The 13,425-nt window shown below is 51.7% G+C and overlaps 1 protein-coding gene across 4 annotated transcripts in view; it reads left to right on the top strand.

The window, feature by feature from the left end:
* The window catches only part of RGS3 (regulator of G protein signaling 3), a gene marked incomplete at its 5' end in the record, with an annotated part of 121,755 nt that overhangs the window by 39,397 nt on the left and 68,933 nt on the right, over positions 1-13,425 (top strand). For all 4 annotated transcript variants that reach the window (XM_080671390.1, XM_080671387.1, XM_080671391.1 and 1 more), the window contains 4 exons: positions 425-776; positions 1,612-1,651; positions 6,448-6,644; positions 9,178-9,261. In XM_080671390.1, the coding sequence (XP_080527516.1) occupies positions 425-776; positions 1,612-1,651; positions 6,448-6,644; positions 9,178-9,261 (673 nt within the window). The remainder of the gene's footprint in view (positions 1-424; positions 777-1,611; positions 1,652-6,447; positions 6,645-9,177; positions 9,262-13,425) is intronic.

The following is a 13,425-nucleotide window of genomic DNA, read 5'->3' as shown; positions in this document are numbered from 1 at the left end:
AGCCTCTGCCAGTCCATTAGAGTTGTCCTAGGACAGTGGTCGGCAAACTGCGGCTCGCGAGCCACGTGGGGCTCTTTGGCCCCTTGAGTGTGGCTCTTCCACAAAATACCACGTGCGGGCGTGCACGTACAGTGCGATGGAAACTTCGTGGCCCATGCGCCGAAGTCGGTTTTGGGCTCGCAAAAGAAATTTCAATCGTTGTACTGTTGATATTTGGCTCTGTTGACTAATGAGTTTGCCGAGCACTGTCCTAGGAGGAACCCTGTGTTATCTCTGTTTTACGTGGTCTCTTATCCCCCTTCCTGCCCTGACGTTAGGGGCTTCTCCCCCTCCCGTGCTCTTCCTCTCTGCCCCTGCAGGCCCTTGCCCCAGCTGACTTTGGTCTCCCCCAGACTCAACTTCTCTATGTGACCCCCCTTTCCAGGAGCTGCCCCAGTGAGATCATCCTGCTCGTGTGGCGCCTGGTCCCCCAAGTCAAGCCAGGACCGGATGGTGGGGTCCTGCGGCGGGCGTCCTGCAAGTCAGCGCATGACCTCCAGTTGCCCCCCAACAAGCGGGAGAAGAACTGCACCCATGGGGCCCAGGCTCGGCCTGAGCAGCGCCACAGCTGCCACCTGGTATGTGACAGCTCAGATGGGCTGCTGCTCGGAGGCTGGGAGCGCTACACCGAGGTGGCCAAGCGCGGGGGCCAGCATACCCTGCCGGCGCTGTCCCGTGCCACTGCCCCCACCGACCCCAACTACATCATCCTGGCCCCGCTGAACCCTGGGAGCCAGGTATGGACAGCTGGTTCGGGGAAGGTGAAGGGCATGGGTCCCTGTGTGAGGCCAGGAAAAGACTCAAAATTATGTGGGGAGGAGCCTGCAAGGGGATGGGAGTGTGGGTTAGTTCCGCTGCTGCATGGCTGTTCTGGGTGGAGAGAGCAGGTGGGTCTTTGTGGCCTCAGGGCACAGACACAGAACCAGGGGATGTCACAGGGGAGAAGATTGCTCCTCAGAAGGAAGAGCTTTGTGCCAGCCTGCACGGTTCCACAATGGGATGGGCTGCTGTGGGTGGTGGGTGGTGAGTTCCCAGTCACTAAAGGTGTGAAAGCAGACAGTACATGACGGCAGGGTGGGATGAGGAAGTCTGCGCCCCAAAACATTACCCCCATGAGATACTTTTGGGGGAAAAGTGTTCTTAAGTTTGAGCCATATCCCCATGCATACTAGCCCATGGGAGCCTGCTCTGGTCACCCTGCGATGGAGACGGGGGGTTAACCTTGTTTCCCTCAGCATTTCCCAGACTCCCCTGAGGGTGCACCCCGTGGCAGGGGTGTTAGCATCGCTCAGTGCCAATGTTCCATGGAACATTGTTTGGAACAAGCTGCCTTCAAGGAAGGTTCGGACTTGGCCAAGGGATTAGACTTGTTGACAGCTAGAGCCTGTTCATCTCTAATATTCTGGAGGTTTCGGGATTTGTTTCCAAGCCCCTCTCAGCTTGGTAGTGGACTGCGGTTTTCCCTAGTGCCCTGAGGTGTTCCCTCCCCATCCCCCGCTGGGGTGAGCAGCCTGCCGGGTTGTCCTGCCCTGTTCCCGGGGCTGAGGTGGTCCTCCTGTCTTTGCCTTGCAGCTGCTGCGGCCTGTGTACCAGGAGGATGCCATCCCCGAAGGTGAGTTGGTCCTCCGCTGCTGTGCCCTCCGAGCCCTTGAGAGATTGCGAAGTCAGCCGGGAGGCCAGGCCCAGCCTCCTCCTCTGAGGTTGGAGGCCTTCTCAACAGGGTCAAGATCCCCCCCCATGTTGATGCAGATTCTGTTTCCTCGTGTGCATTTTCTCCCACATGGAACCCCAGTGTCTTTCTGCCTTGGAGTCTGCTTAAGGAGGAAGAAGGGGGGATCTTGTCTAAGAGATGGTGTATGGGATTTGGGCATTCAATTGAGATTCATCCCATTTTTACTAAGCAACCAATATATGTTAGGTGCTGTAGGCAGCATGGTCAGGTCTGCATGGAAGGGAGGCATGGAATTTGGAGCCGGATGGTCTCAAATTGGAGTTCTAGATGTGTGACTTTGATCAACTCATGTGCCCTCACTGAGCCTCAGTTTCTTTGTCTATAAAATGGGACTGATAATTTCCACCTCAGAGGGCTGTGGGAGAGTTAAAGAAGGTAGTGGTTGTGGGTAGTAGCCTGTATACGGAGAGGTGCTACACAGAGGGTAGCTGTTTTTGAAGTGCAAATGTCTCTGCTGTTTGAATGATTCCTCTCCTTTGGCCTTCAAACCCTGGCCCTATTTCTTAAGGGCCAGGGAGAGAAGCGGGGCTCAAAATCAATTCCTTGCCAGGTGGTTTGTGATGCCTACCTTGGGCATGCCTGAGCCCTTCCTCTAGTGCCCGCAGAATGCCCTTTGACCTTCTTCCTTGAGAGTGGCCTTCTCCCAGCCACTTGCCCTTGAGCCTTCCATCCCCTCCATCAGCAGTGTGAAGATGATGCTTGCTTAGAGCGGCTACTTGGAAGGATGCCTGTGCCTTTCAGGGGTGGGGGGCTGTGGGGAAGGGGCTCCCGGCAGGCTCCGTGCTGCTGATGGACATCTTTATTCTCTCCAGGCAGGGGCATTTGGGTACTTGGGCCTCTTCTGGCGGAAATGAATCTGTGTTCCTTCTAGAGAGGAGTCTGATAGTGACTCAATCTGAGTTTTACCAAAGCTTTTAGTCGGTACATTAGGTTAGAGTGGAGATGCCGCTGCTAAATGGTGACTTCATTAAGGGCAGGGCCTGGGCCGGCTCATTTGTGTGTCCAGCGCAGACATGTGACCGAGGGCAGTGGTCAGTAGGATTTCTGTACTCAGCTGACTGAAGGAGAGTGGCTCCGGTTGCCTCTAGGGGTTTGCAGACTGGCCATAGAGGGAGGCTGCAGAGGCGAGTTGCCTGTGGTGGGCTAGTGGTTGGAAATTGGTTCCTTCTCAGCCTGAGAGTTGCCTCCGAGTCACCCTACTCTCCTCCCAGCCTGTGTCCACATTGCGATTCCCCTCTGAGAATACAGTACTTAGGGGCCCGGGTAGGGCACAGGCATCTCAGCTGTGGGGGAGGGACAAGGAAGGCAATGATGATGATGTTAGTAATGACAGTAACTTTCTGAATGCATTACATGAAGAACTTGACCTTCCTTCATAATAAACATCCTTTTGGTCTCCAAGAACGTCTTTGCTCTTTACCAGGCATTGAGTCTTCATAGCTCCAAGTCCTGGGGTTCGGAGGAAGGCATGGAACCAGGGCACAGAGCTTCCTTTAGACACACTGAGGGTTCTCCAGACGCTAAGGCTGTCACCGGGTGCCTGCTTCTGTCCCCACCTCTGGCTGGGCTGCCTGACCGACCTCCTTTCGGGAGGGAGGATTGAACCATCCTGTGTTGAATGGGGTCTGGTGCCCTTGTGAGGCCTGGGGTGCCTGCCCACTTGTGGTTGGCATGTTCCCCTGGGCTGCTGTGACCCTCAGGTTTGTCCCCTGCCCTGTGAAGGCGGCCCAGCCTCAGATTCACCACTGCCGGGGTGGGATGGCTGCCAGGAGCAAAGCCGAGTAACCACTGTGTTTGGTCCGTGAAGCAGGTGTTAGAGCCAAAAAGGGTGACATGGAGGTGGTCAGAGGTAGCAGGAGGGAAGTCAAGTAGCTTGCCTTCACAGAGCTCAGTATCTGGGTTGCAATCTAGATTTTTTTTAGAAAGATACTTCAAAACCCAGTTTGGAGAGCTATGCCCACTTGCCACACATTATCTGGGGTGTGTGGAGAGGGGCCTCGAAGGCAGGACAGCCACATAGGTTGGTTGATCCTGCCATGTACCATTTATTGGCCAAATGACCTTGGGCAAGTCACTCAACCATCCAGGCCTCAGTAGCCTCATCCATAAAACGGAGCTGAGCAAACGCTTTCCACCTGAAGGCAGAGGTGTGTGCCAAACGGCTTATTCGTGACTCTCCAAGGCCGAGCAAAGGTTCTGTGTCTGCCCTGTGCAGCTGGGCTGGGGAAGGGAAGAGATGCATCCTTTTAAACAGCTGAGACGGGGGGCGGGGGCAGGGGGCACGGGAGAGGGCCCGGGGCCAGACCAGCAAAGGGTACCGTTCTTTAATTTCGGTCCGTTTTGCCTCAGCCCCCTGCTTGGCAGTCCTTTGTGGTTTGCCTTCCCTGGTCTCGGCTTGCCTGTGTGAAGTCTAGTTCCAGGCTGCCCCTGTCACCCCAGTCACAGTATGTTTCAGGCCCAGCAGTCCTGTCCTAATGCCAGCCCTGGTGGGTGGATTATCTGTTGGTTTGGGGTTTGTAATAGCCCCTTGTGCACTCACATTTGGTACCATTCACCAAGCCCTTCCCCATCAGGTCTCTCCTGTGTGCCCCCACACTGGCCCTGGGACAGGCAAGGCAATAGCCCGTACAATCCCCACTTTGCGGTGGGGATAACTGGCTCAGAGGGGGAAGGTACCTCAGAGAAGGGGTTCTGGGGAAGCCCGTGCTCATGTTCAGGTATCTTGTCCAACTGAAATCCTGAGAGACACAGGATGGGTTCTCTTTCAAGTTTTATTTTTGTTCAATTGCAGTTGACATTCAATAGTACATTGGTTTCAGGTGTACAGTACAGTGGATAGACATTTATAAAACTTACCAAATGATCCCCTGATAAGTCTAGTACAGGACGGGTTCTTCCAGCAAAGGGGCCAGGGATCTTGCAGCTTGGACCCGGCCCCGGGGCAGATGTCTGTCCCCTCCACCCCCACCCCTGTCCTGGACTCAGGCTCTTTCTACTCTTCTCTAAGCCCCTCCCCGAAGAGTCAGGAAGTGGTTTAAGTGATGATGGTTTGAGTGCTGCCCCAAGATACAGCAGGGATAGGTGGTCACTTGTGGGGGAGGTGTCGACTTGTTTTTCTCACCTCGCTTGGGAGCAGGGGTGTGCGGTGGGCGTAGGAAGCAAGTGTGAAACCTTCTGAGCTGAGTTTTTCCTCTGAGGCCGTGGACCTCGCGTTGGTGGGGAGCTTCCCCGAGATGTAGCGGGGTCAGGCCACCTGTTCACTCTCTGGCTTCCAAGACTGGGGGTGGTGGAAGGAGACCTTGACCCCGGGACATGCAGGTCAAGGAAGTCTGGTCAGGTGCCCAGCTGGCAGCAGGAACACTTGGAGGGGCCAGGACTGTATGGAGCCTGCATGCTCCAGGGTTTGCCTCCTGCCCGCTTGCGTCCTAGAATCCCTGACATTTTAGGTACTCTGTGTTTTGCTCCTCTGCCCGTTGGATAGGACATGGTAAAGTCCTGTGGGCCACTGCTGTTCAGGGTGAGGGTGTGTGCCCAGCGCTGTCTTTTTAAAGAGGAACCCCCTGCAGTCTTCTGCTCTCCTTCCTGACAGTGTCTCTCCCCCACCCCCTTGCCCCACCCTTGTTCTCCCCCTTTTCTGATTAGAATAACTTGTGAGTTGGTGGCACAGCTGGGAGGACCTCCTGGCTGTGACAAAGCCCAGGATTCCCAGAGTCCCTGAGGCACCTGGTTAACCTGCTTTTCCGTGTGGAGGAATCACAGCTGCAAGAACCCCAAGTCAGCAGCTTTAATTGCACACCTATAGGTCCCAGGCACTGTTCTAGGGGCTTTACTTGGAGCATCTCATTTAATCCTCACAGCAACCCAGTGAGCTTGGTACTGTCGTTAGAGTTGAGGCAACCAAGACTCTGAGGGGGAAGTGAGCTGCCGAAGGTCACCCAGCCAGTAAGCAGAGGGTGCTCTTCCCCGAGAACTGGGGCAGCAGGTGCCACTCCTCATTCTAGACTGACTTAGGTGAGCCCGGCCGCCCCAGCTCCCTTGACGGATAGAGACTGCATCTCAGTACATCCGGGGCAAGCCCACTGTTTCCGCTGCCACCGCAGAGACTGGATCTCTAGACCCTTTGCCCCCGGGACCTGGGAGGCGATGGACTGGGTGCGCTGAGCTGGGTGTGTGCAGGGGGTGGTGGGGATGGTGGAAAGCGGAGAGCAGGTGCTCTGCCCCCTGGGCACTCACTGCTGTGCCCCAAGTGATGGTTCTGCGTGGGACTGTGGGCCTGGTGAGGTCAGATCTGGTTTTTGAAATATGAGCGATTTCCTGATTTTTATAAGTACCAGGCCAAACCGATAGGTCTGATGTGGGCCCTGGGTCACCAGATGGGATCTGCATCCCCGTCACAGTGGGTGGTTCCCAGCTCTGTGCTCACCATGGGAATGCTTATTTACATGTCAGTTTTACATCTTATTTACATCTTATTTACGTCTCTCATAGATGGCGAGGGAACTCCTGGAGGCCCTTCTGAGGCCTCCCTATAGTCTCAACACCTTGCACAGGGCCTGGCATGTAGCAGATGCTCACAGCAGATGGCTGTGGACCCAGTCTGTTCCCTATTTCTGCAGAAGGGATGCCTTTGCACGGGTAATGGGAATGCCTCACGGCCCCCCATCTCTGTTCTACAGAATCAGGGAGTCCCAGTAAAGGGAAGTCCTATACGGGCCTGGGGAAGAAGTCTCGGCTGATGAAGACGGTGCAGACCATGAAGGGCCACGGGAACTACCAGAACTGCTCAGTCATGAGGCCACACACCCCACACTCAAGCTATGGCACCTACGTCACTCTGGCTCCCAAGGTCCTGGTGTTCCCCATCTTTGTTCAGGTGAGCTGGTGACTGGTCACAAGCACTCCCTCAGGGGGAGGTGAGAAAGAAGAGGGTCCCTGACCCCAGGACTCGGGGATGGTGCCTCATTTCCCCCTTTAGGGAAAGACAAATTGTTTCAGGTGCTCAGGATTCTGGGGGTGATACGGAGGGAGCACAGGTCTTTAAGAGGGAGAACAGAAGAGTTGGGGTAGGGGAGCCCACAAACAAGGGGGTCCCCTCCTTGCTTCCCTCCAACCTCCCTTTCTCTGGGGCCAGGCCAGGCACACTCCCGACACTTGTTGTGCGGTCACAGGCCTGCTGTGCTGGGCTTCTGCTTGCTGGCCCATCCAGTGGTTCATTATTTGGGAATGTCCAGACCTTGAGGTCTGACATCTTGTCTGTTCTCTTCAGTCTAAGCAAACACGGCTGGCCAGTAGTAGCGGGTGGCCTGAGATTCACTTAAATCTCCCTTCTCTTCCCTCACTTCCTCCCCGTTTCCAAACCTTTATTTCACCACCAAGACATAACCAGTGTGAGCATTTAGGTGTCCTTGCTGTGGACATATACACATTGAAAAAAAATAAAACACACACCAAACAGGTCTTACTGTACATTTTATATCCTGTTGCTCATTTATTTATTTACTTAAAATTTTATCTTTATTGTTGAAAGTATTACAGCTGCCCTCCTTCTTCCCCCCATTGGTTCTCTCCACCCACCCCTGCCCCCCAGGCCTTCACCACACTATTATCTGTGTCCATGGGTTATGCATATATGCATATAAGTTCTCTGGTTAATCACCACCCCCCCACCTTCCCTCTGAGATTCCTCCTGTTGCTTTTTTTTAAAATGAAAATTGCACAAACATTTCCCACATCATTAAATACTCTTCGAACCTGTGTTTTGTAGTGGCTGCACACTGTTGTATTATATGGATGTACCCTATTTATTTAACCGGTTCTCCATGCAGACACTTATGTTATGTCTACTTCTTATTATAAATAACCCTGCGAGGAAAATCCTTGGGCATGACTTGCCGCTCTGATTGTTTTCCTTGGAAGAGATTCCTAGGAGTGCAATGACTGAGTCACAGGCCATAAACTTCTGAAAGGCCCTTTATACAGATGGACAAATTGCTATCCATAACGACTTGATTAGTTTATCCTCTTGTCAGCAGCTTAGAGGTGACAGTGTCCCAAGGGCTTCATTTCTTACCACTGTTTCCTTCTCTGGCCTTCCTGGCATCTGATTCTAGTTCAAGTTCTGTCACTGTCTAGTGGGTCTTAGACACACTGCTTAGGGCGCCCCGACCTCTGGCAGGTGACATGTCTCTCCCAGACAACTCCATCAGGAGGGCCGCCCTTGGCCTTTCTCTTGGTCTCCTCTGTTTCTTGGGATGTAACCACAAAGGTCTTGGCATTCACAGGGGTTATTTTCTGTTTTCATTTTTAAATGTTTACAAAAGAACTAAAACGAGTTTTTAAAAAGTTTTGAAAATTTTAACATTATAAAATACACGTACCAAACAATGGCACAACACTTAAATGCACAGTTGAACAAATAATTCTAAAGCAGGTGTGCGCTAAGATGAAGAATCCATCCTTGCCGCCACTCCAGAGGCCACTTGATCTCTCCTCAATCAGAATGCCCGCCTTCCCAGCAGACGTACCCTCTAGCCCCACATTATGACAATCATTTCCTTGCTTCTCATTAGTTTTACCATCTATGTGTGCTTTCCTAAATAATGTATTTGATTTGGCCTCTTTTTGAATGTTCTTTAATGAAACCATATCGCATGCATTTTTTGGGGGCCCTGCTTCCTTTGCTTCACACGTTTGTAAGATCCATCCAGGTTGTCGTGTGCCGTTGACATTGGCCTCATTCTCTTTCCTCCAGCACCTTGCTTGGTGTCAGGTGCCTGGAAGCCGTGTTATAAATATGCATTCATGAGGATAAGTCCTGCAGGCTCATCCAGAGCTTAGGGAGCTCTCCCTGAGCTGGGCAGGGACGGAGCAGGGTGATGGGGTAGGGTAAGAGGTTTGGGTGAGAAGTGGTTCCTGGGAACTGATGGCCGAGAAGAAGCCAGTGCACTTCAGTGTGTCATGAATGTAGAGCAGGGGCTGGCCTGGCTTTGAAGGGACTCAAGTGACCAAATCTGGTCCAGTTCGGTATCCTGAGAGCCTGGACCTAGCAGCAGGGACCATCCCGTGAGGCATGAGCAGGACAGATGGGGGAGTGTGGGGCCTGGGAAGTCCCAGGAGCTCAGTGCAGTGGAGGAGCGGGGGGCAGGGAGGACTGCAATGTGTGGTTGGACTTCCTGCCAGAGACTGCAGCTTTCGCAGTGAGGGCTGATGGTGAAGGTGGCAGCTACAGTTCCGCCCAGGACCAGAGCATTTGTCTTTCTGTTTCCATCTGCGTATGAGGGGGCGTGTGGGTTCTTGGGGAGCGGGCAGGGCTGGCACTTTTCTGTGTCTGGCTTTGTCAAGCTGTGACCCCCTTACCTCCAACCATCTCCATCAGGCCTCTTTGAACTGCCCACTCTTGTTTTCAGCCTTTAGATCTCTGTAACCCTGCCCGGACCCTCCTGTTGTCAGAGGAGCTGCTGCTGTACGAGGGGAGGAACAAGGCTGCCGAGGTAAGGCTGACGCCGTTCCCAGGTGGGGTGCCCTGGGGGGGCTTCCTGGGCCATTCTCCAGGCCCCTAACTTTTCTGTCTTCCTTAGAATTGTACAATCTCAGGGTAGAAAATACCTGAAAAGTCTTCCACCCCCCTCCACGCCCTCCTTACCAAACGGTGACCAAACTTTTTCTTGTGCATTTCCACCGATAAGGAACTCACTAACTCTCAAAGCTGTTTAGTCCACCTTTGATGGTGAGAAAGTTTTCCCAGCCCCTGAAGACACCCCACTGTTTGTCCTAAGTTCCTCTAAGGAACAGAAGAGGTGGCCATTCCTCCAGGTGTGATGAATGGCTCTGTAGGTGAGAAGATGAAAGCTGTCAGCCAAAGGGAATTTTTAAAGGAGCATCAGTTATGCAGGTTTTGTGGGTCTGTATTAACCCAAATCCCAAATCCTCTCCTAAGGGATAAGTCTGAAATTTCTCCTGGGCTTTAGCTCTGCCAACAGAGGCTTGGGGATGGAGAACATGCCACCCGTCCTGGGAGCTGGCCCCTGCTGATATCTGACTCAGGGAATTTCACTCACCCACACAATCCCCAGAGCTGGCCAGGTTTCAGCTCAGTCCTGTGAGCTTAAACCAACCGGGGCACAGAGGTCGGAGCCCTGGGATCTTCAAGGCTACCTGGGAGCCTGAAAGAAAGGGCAGGGGGCTTGCTGCAGATCAGGCTCTGACTCAACACTGGCAGCATGGCTGGCTGGGTTGAGTGACAGCTTGGGGAAGTGTGGAAAGATCAGGAAAGTTGGAGGCAGGAAGCAAATAGCCAGCTCCCGTTCTGCTGCTGGACTTCTTCCTTGGTCTTCTCATCTCAGCAGTGGGATTGTGTGTGTTTGAGGCAGCTGTTGTCTAAGGGCCCTTTCAGCCCAGCATTCTGGGACATTATGTGTAATTGTGGCTAAAGCAGGAGGCTGCTTTTGTGTTTTTTTCTTTAACAAGCAGACCATAGCTCATCTATTCCAAATGAGCATCATCGCTTTCAAAGGCGCTCCCTGGGGAGACTGCAAGCTTATTTCTACCGCACTGGCATTACTCACTACATTTCTAGACCTCTTCTTGGGGAACTTCCTTAAGAACCTTGGCATATCTTCTGAGTTGCCTTCATGGGAGTAAAACCCCATCTACTAGTATTGAGCGGGATTTGAATTTTAGGAATAAGTCACCTGGAACTGTGCTTGGTGAAGAAGGGTGTGGGAGAGCTAAGTCAGGTGACCAGGGTCAGAAAGTGAGGTGGGACTACAAACTCCTAAGATTTCAAAGAAGGCACTTAGAAATGGCAGCTGCCCTGAAATACATACATGCGTCTAAATTTGCTCTTGTGTTTGTCCACTGACCATGAAGTCTGCAAACACTGAGCACTTATGTTACCCTCCCTGTGCGTGCATTTCACATACCAGATCTCAGTTAATTCTTATAGCACCCCAGGAGAGGCACGCTGTCCCCACTCTATAGATGAGGAAACAGAGGCTCCAGTGAGATTAATTGGATCTTAAGGCTGTAAGGGATGGAGCCAGGTTTAGCACTCAGATCTCTGGCTCAGCAGTGCTTCCCACAATCCCGTGCTGCCTCTGGCTTGTTGGTTTAAAATCAAACTAGCAAACACAAGCTGAAGTCACAGCCTGATTGCAGCCTGTTCCAAAGTTCTTTGCTAGTGGATCTTTGGAGCCTTAGACCCAAGAAGACTCCCTTTTGGAGATTGAAAGAGGCCATTTGAAGACAAGTAAAATAAATGTATTTGTTTTTCTTGAATTATGCTAGGAAGCAAATGTGTGCGTCTTGGCATCTGTTATTCAGGCCCAAAATATAAGCCAGTCCAAGAGGGGCTTGAGTAAGTTCGTAGAATCGCAATGCTGGTTAGTCCTCAGGAGTCATCATTCTGATCGCTTCCCTGTGACGTCCAGCTGGTTTTCTAGCCAATTGTTGAGTCTGCAGAGGTGGTCCCTGCAAACATAGTTGTTGTGTTTTGTTTTTTTTCATGGAGAGTGCTAAACTGTAGAAATTTTTCCGTTAGGCTCAACAGGAATCTTTATTCCCGGATATTCCCCCTTGGTTCTTGGTCCCGCCTCTGCTCTGAGCATGCTCCTGTTTGCTCATGTCTGTGAGCTGATCCAGACCCACACCCTGAACTGCCCTCCTCACACCCGCTCCCGGAAGTCACAGACTTCATTAACGTGCCGTGAGATCAAATCAGCATAATGGAGTAATCTGATTTATACATTCAAACAATAGGTACTGAGTGTCGACAGTGTAGCCAGGGCCTGTGCTGGAGCTTCCAGGAGTACTACAGGGTCCAACACAGACACACCCTCAATTTACACACTGACTCACCGAGTTTACCATTAACTAAGGCACCAAGGTTCTCTCTGCAAACCCTGCCCCTAGACCAGATTCCTGGAGGAGGCTGGGTTAGGTTACTTGGGAGAAGTGACCCTCCAAGTTGCAATGATTCCCTAAGCAATCCCTCAGCCCTTGACCCTTTGGGAAAACAGATGTGTCTCTGGAGAAAATGTGGGAAGACACCGGGTAGGCAGCAGGTAATAGGGCCATGGAGATGGGCATCACTCCACTGTGGGCCGCTGCGGCTTCTGCCGGAGCCAAGTCCGCAGGATTCTGGTGAGATGGGAGAGGGGCCCACCTGCCTCCCCTGGCACGCTTGCTCCTCTGCCCTGCCTTTCACTGTGTGCCAGCTCTGTCCTTTCCCTGACCCGACCTTTGGGGAAATTCTTCGTTCATGCCTTAATCACTTCCTGTCTAGACCACATTTCCAGCTCTGGGGATCGGGGCCAGGGGAGCAGCCTGGGGCTTTTTGTACCTTGCCCATGGGCAGTTACCCTCTATCCAGTTCTTTCTGGCCTGGGCCATTTTTTGACTTTATAGGCTCCTAACAGACTGTCTTCTCCAATCCTTCCCCCGCCAGCTTCCCAGTGGGTCCACAGGTGACTACCAGGTTCCCTTTGAGTGGGCGGGGGAGCCTGGCGGTTTGCCTGTGTTGGGTGTTTAGAGCCTTCTTCTTTTCACTGTTTGGACTTTGAAGCTCTCTCCTCAGACAACCAACCCTTCAAATCCCTCTGAATTCTCGGATCATTTTCTTCCCCTCCCTTAATTTCATTTTTTCCCAGTCTCCTTTGCTCCTCTTTTTGGGGTCCCTGCTTGGATTCTTTCACATTCAGGGACAGGATGACTGTAGGCATATTGCTACCTCTCTGTATGGTGAGCGCTTCAGGGCCATCCAGACCTGGGCAATGGTCCCTGCTGTGTCACTTATTAACTTCTCTGAGCTGCAGGGTCCTCATCGCTATAACTGAGGGCAATGATGTTATTTACAAGTGCGGATCCACGGAGCAGAAATATAAGTGCTTAACAAATGGAGGCTTTTGATGGGCTGTGTTGGGGCAGGGCTGTGGTGGGAAGGGGGTTAGATAGCATCATCGCCAGGACCCCTCCCAGCTCAGGATTCCAGGACCCTCATGTGTGGTCCTATTATAGGAGCCAGAGCCCCTGAGAACCTCTTGCCCAAGGATGCCTCCTGTGGACTCTGTGGCCCAGATTCCCTCAGACCTCTGTGTTTCTGCTATGCTCAAGAAGCTGAGTGGCTCTCTGAAAAATATTTATATATGTTTTTAAATTATAAACGTAACAGATTTTCATTGCACAAAAATGCAATTAAGCAGAAATGTATGAAGTAAAATCCACTCTCCAGAGTGAAGAGTGTGGCATGTTAGACATTCAAAAAATGTTCAGTATAGACTGATTTAGAGTTTTGTCTCACCAAATTGGATTATCCTCTTGGTATTTTTACACATGGCACTATTTTGACAGATTTCAGCTTCTGTCTACATAGCTCTACTTTATCCTTTTAGTCATTGCATAAAATTCTACCATGTGAAGGTAGCATAATTTATTTTATCCATCTTCTCTTGATGGGCACTTATGCTCTTTTTTTTTTTTTTTTTACCCTTATCTTATTTATTTTATTCTTTGTTTTTATATCATCCCCACTCCCAGTAGTTTATGTGCTTTTAAATTTATTGGTGTGCCATTGGTTATAAGGCTATATAAGTTTCAAGTGTACCATTCTATGACACACCCTGTCTATTGCATTGTGTGCTCACCACTCAAAGTCTAGT

The sequence above is a fragment of the Plecotus auritus genome (genome assembly GCF_963455305.1).
Source record: "Plecotus auritus genome assembly, chromosome: 5".
NCBI lineage: Eukaryota > Metazoa > Chordata > Mammalia > Chiroptera > Vespertilionidae > Plecotus > Plecotus auritus.
The sequence above is the reverse complement of the archived record's forward strand: the minus strand, read 5'-3'. Positions and strand labels throughout refer to the sequence as shown.